The sequence below is a fragment of the Bombina bombina genome, chromosome 5, assembly GCF_027579735.1.
Source record: "Bombina bombina isolate aBomBom1 chromosome 5, aBomBom1.pri, whole genome shotgun sequence".
Lineage (NCBI taxonomy): Eukaryota > Metazoa > Chordata > Amphibia > Anura > Bombinatoridae > Bombina > Bombina bombina.
In genome coordinates, this window is record NC_069503.1 from 566,496,099 (window position 1) to 566,512,138 (window position 16,040).

At 37.9% G+C, this 16,040-nt stretch overlaps 1 protein-coding gene across 1 annotated transcript in view; it reads left to right on the forward strand.

Moving 5' to 3' along the window:
• The window catches only part of SEMA5A (semaphorin 5A), a 1,142,184-nt gene that overhangs the window by 339,328 nt on the left and 786,816 nt on the right, over positions 1-16,040 (forward strand). The window contains exon 3 of the mRNA XM_053715801.1: positions 15,644-15,835. Within this exon, the coding sequence (XP_053571776.1) occupies positions 15,703-15,835 (133 nt within the window). The 5' untranslated portion in view covers positions 15,644-15,702. The remainder of the gene's footprint in view (positions 1-15,643; positions 15,836-16,040) is intronic.

Below are 16,040 nucleotides of genomic sequence, written 5' to 3' on the forward strand. Positions count from 1 at the left end.
AGTTATGCCGCCTAACTCTCCTCACGTGTCAGTACCTGCGTCTCCCGCTCGGGAGATGCGTAAGATTGAGACGCCAAGTACATCTAGGCCCTTACAAATCACTTTACATGATATGGCTAATGTTATGAAAGAAGTATTATATAATATGCCCGAATTAAGAGGCAAGCGCGATAGCTCTGGGCTAAGGACAGAGCGCGCTGATGACACGAGAGCCATGTCTGATACTGCGTCACAATTTGCAGAACATGAGGACGGTGAGCTTCATTCTGTCGGTGACGGTTCTGATCCGGGGAGACCGGATTCAGAAATTTCAAATTTTAAATTTAAGCTTGAGAACCTCCGTGTGTTACTAGGGGAGGTGTTAGCAGCTCTGAATGATTGCGACACGGTGGCAATTCCAGAGAAGATGTGTAGGTTGGATAGATACTATGCGGTACCGGTGTGTACTGACGTCTTTCCTATACCAAAAAGACTTACTGAAATTATTAGTAAGGAGTGGGATAAACCCGGTGTGCCTTTTTCCCCTCCTCCGATAGTTAGAAAAATGTTTCCTATAGACGCCACCACACGAGACTTATGGCAGACGGTCCCTAAGGTGGAGGGAGCAGTTTCTACTTTAGCCAAACGTACCACTATCCCGGTGGAGGATAGCTGTGCTTTCTCAGATCCAATGGATAAAAAATTAGAGGGTTATCTTAAGAAAATGTTTGTTCAACAAGGTTTTATATTGCAGCCTCTTGCATGCATTGCGCCTGTTACGGCTGCAGCGGCATTCTGGTTTGAGTCTCTGGAAGAGGCGATTCGCACAGCACCATTGGATGAGGCTTTGAGCAAAGTTAGAACCCTTAAACAGGCTAATGCGTTTGTTTCAGATGCCGTAGTGCATTTAACCAAACTTACGGCTAAAAATTCCGGATTCGCCATACAGGCGCGCAGGGCGCTCTGGCTTAAATCCTGGTCAGCGGATGTAACTTCCAAATCTAAACTACTTAACATTCCTTTCAAAGGGCAGACCCTATTCGGGCCCGGCTTGAAGGAAATTATTGCTGACATTACGGGAGGTAAGGGCCACGCCCTTCCTCAGGACAGGGCCAAACCAAAGGCCAAACAGTCTAATTTTCGTGCCTTTCGTAACTTCAAGGCAGGAGCAGCTTCAACTTCCTCCGCTCCAAAACAGGAAGGAACTACTGCTCGTTACAGACAGGGTTGGAAAGGCAACCAGTCATGGAACAAGGGCAAGCAGGCCAGAAAGCCTACTCCCGCCCCTAAGACAGCATGAAGACAGGGCCCCCTATCCGGAGACGGATCTAGTGGGGGGCATACTTTCTCTCTTCGCCCAGGCTTGGGCAAGAGATGTGCAGGATCCCTGGACATTGAAGATTATATCTCAGGGATACCTTCTGGATTTCAAAACCTCTCCTCCACAAGGGAGGTTCCATCTGTCGAGGTTATCAACAAACCTAGCAAAGAAAGAGGCATTTCTACAATGTGTACAAGACCTCTTAGTCATGGGAGTGATCCACTCAGTTCCGCGAACGGAACAGGGACAAGGATTTTACTCAAATCTATTTGTGGTTCCCAAAAAAGAGGGAACCTTCAGACCAATCTTGGACTTAAAGATCTTAAACAAATTCCTAAGGGTCCCATCGTTCAAGATGGAAACCATTCGAACCATCCTACCCATGATCCAAGAGGGTCAATATATGACCACAGTGGACTTAAAGGATGCTTACCTTCACATACCGATTCACAAGGATCATTATCGGTACCTAAGGTTTGCCTTTCTAGACAGGCATTACCAGTTTGTAGCTCTTCCCTTCGGGTTAGCTACGGCCCCGAGAATTTTTACAAAGATTCTGGGCTCACTTCTAGCGGTACTAAGACCACGAGGCATAGCGGTGGCTCCGTACCTAGACGACATTCTGATACAAGCGTCAAGTTTTCAAAATGCAAAGTCTCATACAGAGATAGTTCTAGCATTTCTGAGGTCGCATGGGTGGAAAGTGAACGTGGAAAAGAGTTCTCTGTTACCACTCACAAGGGTTCCTTTTCTAGGGACTCTTATAGATTCTGTAGAGATGAAGATTTACCTGACGGAGTCCAGGTTATCAAAGATTTTCAATGCTTGCCGTGTCCTTCATTCCATTCCAAGCCCATCAGTAGCTCAGTGCATGGAGGTAATCGGCTTAATGGTCGCGGCAATGGATATAGTGCCATTTGCGCGCCTGCATCTCAGACCACTGCAACTTTGCATGCTAAGTCAATGGAACGGGGATTACTCAGATCTGTCCCCTTTGCTAAATCTGGACCAGGAGACCAGAGATTCTCTTCTCTGGTGGTTGTCACCGGTTCATCTGGCCAAAGGAATGACCTTTCGCAGACCAGATTGGACGATTGTAACAACGGATGCCAGCCTTCTAGGCTGGGGAGCAGTCTGGAATTCCCTGAAGGCTCAGGGATCATGGACTCAGGAGGAGACACTCCTTCCAATAAACATTCTAGAATTAAGAGCAATATTCAATGCTCTTCTAGCTTGGCCTCAGTTAGCAGAACTGAGGTTCATCAGATTTCAGTCGGACAACATCACGACTGTGGCTTACATCAATCATCAAGGGGGAACCAGGAGTTCCCTAGCGATGTTAGAAGTCTCAAAGATAATTCGCTGGGCAGAGTCTCACTCTTGCCACCTGTCAGCGATCTACATCCCAGGCGTGGAGAACTGGGAGGCGGATTTCCTAAGTCGCCAGACTTTTCATCCGGGAGAGTGGGAACTTCACCCGGAGGTATTTGCTCAACTGATTCGTCGTTGGGGCAAACCGGATCTGGATCTCATGGCATCTCGCCAGAACGCGAAGCTTCCTTGTTACGGATCCAGGTCCAGGGACCCGGGAGTGGTGCTGGTAGATGCATTAGCAGCCCCTTGGGTTTTCAACATAGCTTATGTGTTTCCACCATTTCCGTTGCTACCTCGACTGATTGCCAGGATCAAACAGGAGAGGGCATCGGTAATTCTGATAGCGCCTGCGTGGCCACGCAGGACCTGGTATGCAGACCTAGTGGACATGTCGTCCTGTCCACCATGGTCTCTTCCTCTGAGGCAGGACCTTCTAATTCAGGGTCCTTTCAACCATCCAAACCTAATTTCTCTGAGGCTGACTGCCTGGAAATTGAACGCTTGATTCTATCAAAGCGTGGGTTTTCGGAATCGGTTATTGATACATTAATACAGGCTCGGAAACCTGTGACCAGAAAAATTTACCATAAAATATGGCGTAAATATTTATATTGGTGTGAATCCAAGAGTTACTCATGGAGTAAGGTTAGGATTCCTAGGATATTGGCTTTTCTACAAGAGGGTTTAGAAAAGGGTTTATCCGCTAGTTCGCTAAAGGGACAGATTTCTGCTCTGTCTATTCTTTTACACAAGCGTCTGGCAGAGAATCCAGACATCCAGGCTTTTTGTCAGGCTTTGGCTAGGATTAAGCCTGTGTTTAAAACTGTTGCTCCTCCGTGGAGCTTAAACTTGGTTCTTAAAGTTCTTCAGGGTGTTCCGTTTGAACCCCTTCATTCCATTGATATTAAGCTTTTATCTTGGAAAGTTCTGTTTTTGATGGCTATTTCCTCGGCTCGAAGAGTCTCTGAGTTATCTGCTTTACATTGTGATTCTCCTTGTCTGATATTTCATTCAGACAAGGTAGTCCTGCGTACTAAACCTGGGTTTTTACCTAAGGTTGTTTCTAACAGGAATATCAATCAAGAGATTGTTGTTCCATCATTATGTCCTAATCCTTCTTCAAAGAAGGAACGTCTTTTGCATAATCTGGACGTGGTCCGTGCCCTGAAGTTCTACTTACAGGCAACTAAAGATTTTCGGCAAACTTCTTCTCTGTTTGTCGTTTACTCTGGACAGAGGAGAGGTCAAAAGGCTTCGGCTACCTCTCTCTCTTTTTGGCTTCGTAGCATAATACATTTAGCCTATGAGACTGCTGGACAGCAGCCTCCTGAAAGAATTACAGCTCATTCCACTAGAGCTGTGGCTTCCACCTGGGCCTTTAAGAATGAGGCCTCTGTTGAACAGATTTGCAAGGCTGCAACTTGGTCTTCACTTCATACTTTTTCCAAATTTTACAAATTTGACACTTTTGCTTCTTCGGAGGCTGGTTTTGGGAGAAAGGTTCTACAGGCAGTGGTTCCTTCTGTTTAATGTTCCTGCCTTGTCCCTCCCATCATCCGTGTACTTAGCTTTGGTATTGGTATCCCATAAGTAATGGATGACCCGTGGACTGAACACACTTAACAAGAGAAAACATAATTTATGCTTACCTGATAAATTTATTTCTCTTGTAGTGTGTTCAGTCCACGGCCCGCCCTGTCTTTTTGAGGCAGGTTCTAAATTTTAAAATTATAACTCCAGTCACCACTGTACCCTATAGTTTCTCCTTTCTCGTCTTGTTTCGGTCGAATGACTGGATATGACATGTGAGGGGAGGAGCTATATAGCAGCTCTGCTTGGGTGATCCTCTTGCAACTTCCTGTTGGGAAGGAGAATATATCCCATAAGTAATGGATGACCCGTGGACTGAACACACTACAAGAGAAATAAATTTATCAGGTAAGCATAAATTATGTTTTTATAGTTTTTTAACAAATTATACAAGCAGAAATATTTTAATTTTGTAATAAAATTTATATAGTTTTTTCTTGTATGTGCTGTCTGAATCATGAAAGTTGAATTTTGTTCATGTCCCTTTTAAGTGAAAGTCAATCACTTTGTGAAATAGATTGACTATTGAAACAAATAAAGGGGACAGCCAATAGCTGTGCGGGAAATTCAGTTTGGTACCCTTTGGAGCCAGATTTCCTGCACACTATTTTATACTTCATGAATGAAAGTCCCCTTTTTTGTTTCAATGGTCAATCCTAGCCTCTCACAAAGGCAAGTATTGACTTTCACTTTAATGCTTTTGGGAAACATAAGTACTATTATCATTTATTTGTATAGCTCAACACAATTCTGTAACACTGGATGAAAGAATAAGACAGAAAATAGAAGTAAAAAAATGCTAGGTTTAAAGGTATAGGAAAGGTCAAAATTGAAATATGCATGGGTACATTAAAAAACATTTTTGAAATATACTGCCATATACGCTCACACTCATATCTTATGAATCCTTCTTTATTTGATAAATCTGGAATGTAAGCCTAGGAGCTGGCCCATTTTTGGTTCAGCACCTGGGTAGTGCTTGCTGATTGGTGGCTAAATGTAGCCACCAATTAGTAAGATCTACCCAGGGTGCTGAACCCAAAATGGGCCGGCACCTAAGCTTAGATTCCTGCTTTTCAAATAAAGATACCAAGAGAACAAATAAAAACTTAAGAAAAATTGATAATAGGAGTAAATTAGAAAGCTTAAAACTGCATGTTCTTTTTGAATCATGAAAGAAAAAATTAGGGTTTCATACCCCTTTATTTTTTTAACTTTCTATCCCTTTAAGTAAGCATAAACAATCACTTTTTTTTAAAAGTAAATACATTAAAATTGCTTAACTCCTTCGCGACCGAGGACATGCCAGGCACGTCCTACAAAAAAATACCCTTTGTGACCAAGGACGTGCCTGGCACGTCCTCTGGGGTTTGAAGCTCTGGAAGCGATCGTGATCATTTCCAGCTGCTTCCAGGGTATTGCAGTGATGCCTTGATATTGAGGCCTCACTGCAATACCCTTTTAAGCATACTGATGCAGAGAGGGCCACTCTGTGGCCCTCTCTGCATCGGCCAGCGATGGTGCCGATCGTTGGTTGGTGGGTGGGAGCCGGAGCAGGGAGGCCGGTGGACAGGCCTTCATTGAAGGGACTTCCTTTTCCTGTCCCTGCAGTATGCACAAGTCATAGAGAGCGCGTGGGTGCACACGCACACTACGCTTAGTTGATTTCGGCCAGCGATGTTGCCGATCGTTGGTTGGTGGGTGGGAGCCAGAGCAGGGAGGCGGGTGGACAGCCCATTATTGGAGGGACTTCCTTTTCCTGTCCCTGCAGTATGCACAAGTCATCGAGAGCACTCGGGTGCGCACGCACACTACGCTTAGTTGATTGAGGGAGAGGGAAATCAATGTTTGTAAAGGGATCGGGAAGGGGATGTTTTGGACGGGGGGGGGCAGCTACATTACAGAAAATTGGGATTTTATGTTTTTTTAATAAAGAAGCAATTGTTTTTGAGGAAACTGGGTACTGGCAGACAGCTGCCAGTACCCAAGATGGTGGAAAATAGGTAGAGGGGGTAGGGTTAGAGAGCTGTATGGGGGGATCAGGGAGGTTGGGGGCTAAGGGGGGATCCATCACTGCAAAATAAATATAAAAAACTTAATTATTTTTTTTAAAAAAGATTTATTTTAGTATTGGCAGACTTTCTGCCAGTACTTAAGATGGTGGTAACAATTGTGAGGTGGGGAAGGGAAGATAGCTGTTTGAGGGGGGTCAGTGAGGAATCAGGGGGTGGGATGTGTCAGGTGGGAGGCTGATCTCTACACTAAAGCTAAAATTGTTGTGCGCAGCGGCATCAACCTTCTAATTACCAAAAAGCAATGCCAAAGTCATATACTGTATGTCTGCTATTTCTGAACAAAGGGGATTTCAGAGAAGCATTTACAACCATTTGTGCCATAATTGCACAAGCTGTTTGCAAATAATTTCAATGAGAAACCTAAAGTTTGTGAAAAAGTTTGTGAAAAAATTAACGGTGTTTTTTATTTAATCGTGTTTGGTGGTGAAATGGTGGCATGAAATATACCAAAATGGGCCTAGATCAATACTTTAGGTTGTCTACTAAAAAAAATATATATACATGTAAAGAGTTATTCAGGGATTAATGACAAATATCAGTGTTAAAATGTAACTTATGCAAATTAAAAAAAAAAATGGTTAGAAAAAGAAAAAAACACTTTTTGTACTTATTGCCCTATAACTTGCAAAAAAAGCAAAGAACATGTAAGCATTGGGTATTTCTAAACTCAGGACAAAATTTAGAAACTATTTAGCATGGGTGTTTTTTGGTGGTTGTAGATGTGTAACAGATTTTGGGGATCAAAGTTAGAAAAAGTGTGTTTTCTTCAATTTTTTCATCATATTTTTTTATATATATATATATATATATATATAGTAAATTATAAGACATGATGAAAATAATGGTATCTTTGGAAAGTCCATTTAATGGTGAGAAAACCAGTATATAATATGTGTGGGTACAGTAAATGAGTAAGAGGAAAATTACAGCTAAACACAAACACCGCAGAAATTTTAAAATAGTCCTGGTCCCAAACGGTCAGAAAATGGAAAAGTGGTCTGGTCACGAAGGGGTTAAAGGATTGTAGAAAAACAGTTTTAGCTCATTTTCAGCATATAGCTAAACTCTTCCTCATGGCTTTTTTTTTAGGAGTGTTTGAAACATCTTTTACTTCCTGCTAGATGGTATATTGGATCTTCAATATACAAGAGATATGCTTTCCTGAAATGACTGCTTAATAAGCGATTAATATTTATAGTTGTCCAACATGTTTGAATAGCCACTTAAAATGACATAACATTGCAAAAAGAAGATGCCCTAATTTGGTAGAGCATTTTATTATTGCATCCTTGAGCATGACTATACATTTAACCTCTGCAAAAGGATGAAATGCATAGTTTATACTTCCCAAAAGTGCAGCGCCCTATGTGATTGTAATGGGTTGGGAGGCTACCAGATAACTGGTTGAGTCCTGCCCACAACCCATTTATGCACACTCACAGCCCGCCCATAAACACCCACAATCACAGCTCCACCCTCTCTGTGTTTAACTCCACCCTTCTTACATGTGACCTGCCAACAAACTGCTGGTGGCCCTCTGTCCACAAGCTCTTTAACCTCCCACACCCTGGAAAGCATCCAGAAAAAGTTGGGAAGTATTTCATGTTAAAATAAGCTTTAGAGCCGTGCTTTCCAAACTGTGTGTCGTGACACGTTAGTGTGTCGGCGGCAGTGTGTAGGTGTGTCCCTGCTTCAGCACAAATTTTTTTGAATTTAAAATTCTTTTTACATTTTTTTTTTGGTTTCCGACTTTCCACCTGCCTGCTACACATATCACGTGGTTGACATGTGATTGATACCTTCTGGGTCACAGATCATCTTAATCTATTGGCGCAGCTTAGCGGGAACTAAAACTATTCCCATTGGCGGCACATTGGCTCCTGACTGCACGTGTAGCCTCCTCAATTGGCTCGTGACTGCATGTGTAGTCAGGGAGTGGGACAGCAGTGTGTTTGCAGCATGGGCAGTAGTCAGTCGGACTCGCAGAGCTCTAAGGGCAGCAGCTTTAACGCTGAGCTGAAGTCAGAAGTCAAAGTGTTTTTTGTTGCAGCTAGCTCCCAGTAGTGCATTGCTGCTCCTGCTCTTGATATATGGATAGGAAGTGGAAGCTTAAAAATGTTTGATGATGAAATGCGAGTGTCTTTATCTTATATTCTACTAAATATTCCTAAAACTGTGTTCATCCCATTAACCTCATACATCCCATTAAAATAATAAGTAGCTATTGGTGTTATTAAACTTTTTTTTAATTCTTGCACATACATACTGTTACTTGTAAATACATTTAATTATTATATATTTTATGTATGTGTCCGTATCTCTTAAAACAAGTTAGTTTAACCTCCTGTTTGCTAGTACAACTGAATTACAGTGTCGCAAAGTGATGTAGGTCTAAAATGTGTGTCACCGACATGAAAAGTTTGGAAAGCTTTGCTTTAGAGGAACAATGCACTACTGGTAGCTAGTTTAAAGTGATGGTAAATCCTAGCTTTAAAAAAAAAAGTGTGCTAACTTACCCTTTCTATGTCATGACCTCCTCCTTGCTATTTGTATTTATTTGTATTTTACTCCTTTCTGAGCTTATGTCAATGTTACTATTCGCAGTAAATTTTAAAGTGCATTCATTATACTGGATACATTTAGTCTCAGCAAAAGGCATATTGGAGATTTGTCTTCTTTTAGGGGTATTGAACGCTAAGATCAACTCCATTTCCTTCCCATGTCCCTGGGGCCAGTTATAGAGGATACAGACTCATCAGTTGGTTAGTACATTTTTTTTCATGCCTGTCACTCCATTTGCACAGAGCATCCAAGCAGATATGCTTCTATAAATCCCCACAATATCAATGCAAGATCAAAGCTAATCTCAGAGTTAAATATTCCCAAAAGGAAAAATATGTTTTGTTTTCTTTATTTAAATCAAATATATTTGATATGATTTCTGCTGGGGCTAAACATTATGAAGATTAAATATATAACCATTTAATTGTAGGTCCCTTTAACTAAATGTATTTCTGTATTACCCATCACATTTTAATTTAAATGAAACTGGTAAACAGTTGTGGGAACTTTTTTGTTCAATAACTCATTACTTCTGATTACTATTGTACCAGGTTCTTCTAATTAACAATTAAATTGTAGCTATCTAGAAATTAAGTAGGAATGTGCAAATGTAAAAATAAATAAATAAAAGCCATAGAACTAATTGGCCCTGAGGATTCAATTTGTACTTTCTACATTTTCTATGGAACACGCTTACCAAAAAAGTTTTCTTAGTTTTCTTCAGATGGGGCAATCAATTTTAGGATAAATTACTTAAAAAAAATGCTGTTTTCAATTATCTATTTCAAATTGTGTTGGTGTTTTGACGGTTACTTTTTATAAACTTCCATTAAAGAGACAGTGTACTCTAAAATTAGCTTTTACTTAATGACTTGTTATACCATATAACATCTATACAAAAATTTTGCTCTTTGAAACTACAACCCATTAAAAAGAGGCTGAGCTTTCAGGGAGAACAGCTCACTGTTTTTATCATTCTAAATAAATACTAATTCTTCCTTATCGTCATATTTAAGGACCAGCAAATACAGTAGATTTGCATAATCAACAAATGCATGATATAAAGACAATGCAATAGCACTTAGTATGAACTTCACATATAAATACATATATACGCATATAAATACATATGTACACACATACAATATATATATAAATATATATATATATATATATATATATATATATATATATACATACATTTATATATTTAGACACGTATATGTATGTATCTCAATGTTAAAACCCTTTTTATTTCTAACAAAAATAGACCTCATATCATTGAGCCCTTAAAACTTTTTTGTGCAATTTAGTTTACAAATATTTTTTATTAGGTGGTGTTACTATGAGTGTAACTGTACTTTGTAATATATTTTTGATGTGTTTTGTGAGACTTTTTTGTTTTGCTAAACAGTTAGCCACAGCTCTGAGGTCGCTCTAACCTGACACCCGTTAACTTCAACTGTGCTCAAGCGATCGCGTTTACTTGTAATACGAGCGGAAAACCTGATGCGCGCAAACAGCCGTGACCATTATCGCTCATGCGTAACTGTTAACACACCCCTCAGAATGTGTGTGTATATATATATATATATATATATATATATATATATATAAATTCACAAAAGCCAACACCACACATATAGCTATATTTTATTTTTCAGAATCAATAAAACATATGCCCCCTGCCTGCCACTAGTCCAACCAGGGTAAGCACAATGGTTTTGAATCTCCAAGCAAAGATGAAGAGTTGAATTTTGTTTTGTCCTCATTGCAAAACCTACAGCGTTCATGTACATGAGCCAGTGATTGGGCAGGGGAAATAGAATCTTTGAAAAAACTACTGGGGACTTGATATTCGGAGTGTTATTGCATTGTATTTATTTTGCATTTGTGCATTGTGAAATTCTGCTTTATTAAATGGTACTTTAAAGGGATATTAAACCCCAAAAAATGATTTCATTATTCAGATAGAGAATATAATTTAAAAAAAGTTTCCAATTTATTTCTATTGTCACAGTTGCTTCGTTCTCATGTAATTCTTTGTTGAAGGAATACCTAGATAGGTATCGTGAATATGCCTGTGGCACTGCATGACAGGAAATAAAGCTGCCATCTAGTTCTCCTCCTAATGTATAACATTGTTTCAAAACTGCTGCCATCTAGTGCTGTAGACACGTGCACACTCATGAGCTTGCATCCCAGCTTTTCAACAAAGAATAACAAGAAAACAAATACCATTTGATAACAGAAGTTGTTGGAAAGTTGTTTAAAATTGTATGTTCTACCTGAATCATGAAAGACAAAAATTGGGTTTTATGTCCCTTTAATAGAGAGGGACCAATGCTTTGCAATATTAAAAAAATAAAACAAATTTTAACATATTCTTTCATTTGTTTCAAATTTTAAATGTTTGTGCAACATTCTAACATTCATTTAATGTAATAATATTTCTAATGCTTTCTTTAAATGTAATATTCGATTCAAATTTTTCAAATAATTTGATTAAAATTATGCAATATTCAAATTCCAAACATTAAAATCTCTTTAAATGTAATATTTGAATTATGCAATATTTCGAAATAGAAACATTCAAATCAATATATGTGTATCCAATTATGTAACAATTTACTAAATTTCCTATCACATGAATTATTGAACTTATGAATGGTATTTGTTAAATCTAATGTTATGTTTGAAATTTCGAATGTGGATATCGATCTAATTATGAACACTCAAAAACAAAAGTAACATTCGCAAACTGGAAATAACATTTGATTACCAAATTTTAATGGATTTTCATTCTTATTAACATTAGATTGTCCAAAACCAATGTCCATAGGACTATTTGTTCTACCAAACAAATTACACTTTCAGCACATTTGCCCATCCCTATACTTTAATTGTGTAAAATTCGACAGCTTCTATTTTTTGAAGTTCTTCATATAGGTTAATATATTTTTCTCTGTTAAATATGTTTCCTTTGTTTTAAATAGCTAGATAACTGTTGGGCTCAGCAATAATATAGTTTGTTAACATTAGGAAAACAATAAACATTTGTCCAGACATTGGCCAATTTTTCTCTGTGTTTTATAACAACAAAATGAATTATGTTAATGTTCTATTATAATACATTTTTATTCAACCATTTCAATTTGAAAGTAATGTATGGAAATGTTACCTTCCAGATGGCCATCTGAAGATAAATCTCTTACATGGTTTTAGATTAGCGTATAATTGATTTACACATAGTTTGACTGCCGTTTTTTTGTGCATATTACATTGTTCATAAGTTTCTAATGGAATATATGGATTGTATTTTTTAAATTTTCAATACAAATTAAACAGATATAATTTCTAGTGTAAAAATAGATTTAAGACTACTTATAGAAAGAAAAGAAAATGCATGGAAATACAAAAATGAAGTTATGAACCATAAACTCAGATATTACCACACAAATGAAAGCAAATCACTAGATGCAAAAGGTGAAAAGTGGTCTATTTACATAAAATTCATGGTGAAGTTTAATTAACTGTCATTGGTGTTTAAATACAAGATAATGTGCATATACTTCAAAGACATCAGCTCTGTCTGTCTTTATATAATGAGCAGCTATTGGACGTCCAGTCAATCCAAATTCCCTTGCGTGATTTTTTTATGGGATTTTCAACTTGAAAAATGTTTAAAGACTCATAATAACCCATTCATTTAATCCTTTGAAATGGAAGCCTGCAACCACAATTCAAAAGGACAGGACATTCAAAATTAAACTTTCTGTTAACCAGCTTTCTACTTTACTTCTGTTATCATTTTGTTTCTTGGTATCCTTTGTTGAAGAATAAACTTTGGCAGGCTCATAGGATTTCATAGGAGTGTGCATGTGTCGTTATGTGACGGCAGCATTTGCAATTAAGTTTGTAGCAATGTTATACATTGTAGCAAATACTGCTGCTATATAATGCTAAAGGCATGTGCACTCCTGAAAGATTATTGCAGACACTGATGCTTGTTGAAGACACTTGAATGCTAAGATAGGTGCACGCTCCTGAGATCCTATGATCTTACCTAGGTTTTCTCTTCAACAAAGATTACTAAGAAAACATAGCATACAGACTAATTTGTCAAGGGTGATTCACAAGCCTTGCTGTTATGCAATTGATTGTGCTAGAGCAATGGGTGCAATGTTTAAATACGCTCAAATGCCAGACAGTTCTCTAACTGGGAACCTTGTCTGTCTGCTTTTTGCTAAATGAGGTGTTAAAGGGACATGATACCCAAATATTGAAGCACTTGAAAGTGGTGCAGCATAACTGTGAAAAGCTGGCTAGAAAATATTAGATGAACATCTCTATGTAAAAAAGGGAAACATTTTACCTCAAAATGTACTCAGTAGCCACATCCTATTTTTTAAAGAGACTTTAAGCAGCGAATCAGGATGCTAGTCACATGACTTGCAAGGGATGTTATTTCCCTACTCAGTTTAAGGAAGTTTACTATAAAATCTCACAAGATTTCAGTGAGACAACAGTAAAACAAAGCATGACCTCAGCACTGCTGAGGACGATTAGCTATTGTTTTTTTTCCATCTTGCAGCTGGACAGTAGCTAAAGAATAAATGTTCATAAAACACTATTGTGAACTATAGACATTTTGAGGTAAAATATCTTTCTTTTTTAGATAGAGATTTTCAGGTGAGATTTTCTTGTCAGCTTTTTACAGTTATGCTGCATCACTTTCAAGTGATTTAGCGTATGGGTATTACGTTCCTTTAATGTCTTTTAAAATGGGGTTGATTTTTCAAATTGACACCTCATCTTTAGTATTCTATTATATTTGTTAAGGTAAAAATCATCTATAAAGTGTTTCAAACTTTGCAAAGCTATCTTGTTATTTATCTTTGATATTAAAGCGCCTTAATATTGTTATGTGAATACAAATAATTAAAAGATAGCTCAGTATTTAAAAGGACAGTAATGTTAAAATGACATGTTCATGACTCAGAGCATGGAATTGTGTAAAAACTTCCAATTTACCTCTATTTTCTTTAGCATTTTGCAGTGTTTGCAGTAAAGTATAACATAGCTAGAAACATTGTTTCAAACACAGCCACTACAGAGTGCTAAAGTTATGTGCACGCTCTTGCGCTCCTGTAAGCCTAACTAGGTTTACTCTTTAAAAAAGGATACACCAAGAGAATTGAGTAACATTGAAAATATAAGTAAATTTAAAGGGAGAACAGGTCCAACAACAGCAACGTTTCGGGGGTCAAACCCCTAATTCTTGCATACATATATCATATACTGCCTACTTTAAATAGTATACAATTAACCCATCGTGACACATGCTAAAAGAAAATGGCTACACCACTTAGTTATTAACCAAAATGAAAATTAAATAATATAAAGCAATTGATATATATTTTCAATGTTCTAATAGAAAATTTACATTTGCAGGACATTTTATTAAAGCGGGTCACTCTGTTAGCCAATTACGTTTTCAGATAATTGATCATATAAGGAGACCTAGGTGAGGTTGTATTAGGGAGTTGTTATTAATGGTCCATAACTGGTCCGCCTGCTCTGAGGCTGCGGACATCAATCCACCCGATCCTATACGATCGAGCTAATTGACACCCCCTGTTAGCAGACAATTTGTTGCAAATCTGCAGGGGGCAGCATTGCACAAGCAGTTCACAGAAACTGCTTGTGCAATGATAAATGCCGACAACGTATGCTGAGCGGATCTTGTCAGACAGACCGATGATAAATCGGCCCCAATGGGTTAATAGTATACTGTTTAGGGTAGACAGTATGTGATGTATGTATGCATGATTAAGGGGTTTGACCCCGAAACATTGCTGTTGTTGGACCTGTTCTCTCCAATAATCATTGAAGCTTGTATGGAGTTTGTTGGGAGCTGGTCATTGGCTCCTTACAGAGATTACTCTGAATATAGATTCTTCTGCTGAACCAGTGCTGTGATTATTTAGTAAATTTAAAGGAACAGTCTAGTTAAACATTATTATTATTGTTAAAAAATATTGATAATCCCTCCCCGTTTCACAGTTTTGCATAACCTACACTCTTAATTGAATGTACTTTTTATTTCTGTCATTACCTTGTAGCTACGCCTCTGCAGACTGCCCATTGATTCAGTACTTTTTACAAACTTGCATTTTAGCTTATTATTGCTGGTTCCTGCATAACTCCACGGTATTGAGCACAATGTTATCACACATGAACTAGCACTGTCTAGCTGTGAAACTCTAATAAAATAAAATAAGTGGTGGCCTACAGGGGCTTAGAAACAGACATAGATTTAGAGGTTTAGAGGTTATAAAGTATTTGAATAAAACAATGTTGGTTGTGCAAACCTGGGGAATGGGTAGTAGAGTTGTTTATCTATCTTTTTAAACAATAAAAAAATAATCAAGTAGACTATCCCTTGGTATGATAATCTACAAAAATAGTTGTAAGCTCATGTAAAAAATAAGGTTATTTTTCCTAAAAGATGAAAACTTAATTGAGTTATGCTTTTCCAATACCTCACACATTTTTATTTTAAGGACATTTTAGTGATAACAGGAAGTTGTGAAAAAATGAGTGATCTTGGAATAAATATACTCTGCCATTTCCTACATGGTTATGAGTTATAAACTATACTTTTAATATGTCATGCAGTATTTAAACAAAAAGGATTACTTTCTAAATAAAATCTTCTTTCTTTTTATTTTATTTGTAGCTTTGCAACAGATCAACACACGACATAGTGGTTGTTAGAAAGCAATTTGGAAGGATATCATGGCCTTTATAAAGTGGATATGGATCTTTGTTTTGGTTATTATAGTTCATGGAATAAGGGGAATACAACAGAGAAAAATAACAGAAGATTTTCACTGCCAAAGAGCTGAGCACCCCATTATCTCATTCAAAGGTAAGAAATATGTTATTCTGATTTAACACATAACTAAACTTGCAAAGGTATATTCTAAAGCAAACATCCTTTAACTGGTTTTGGAACTACATTTCCCATGATGCTCACGGGAAATGTAGTTCCAAAACCTGTGGAGGGCCACGCTTCAGGACGTCTGTTCTAAAGTAAAAACAAAATGTTGTGTTTTTTTTTTTTGTAGAACTTT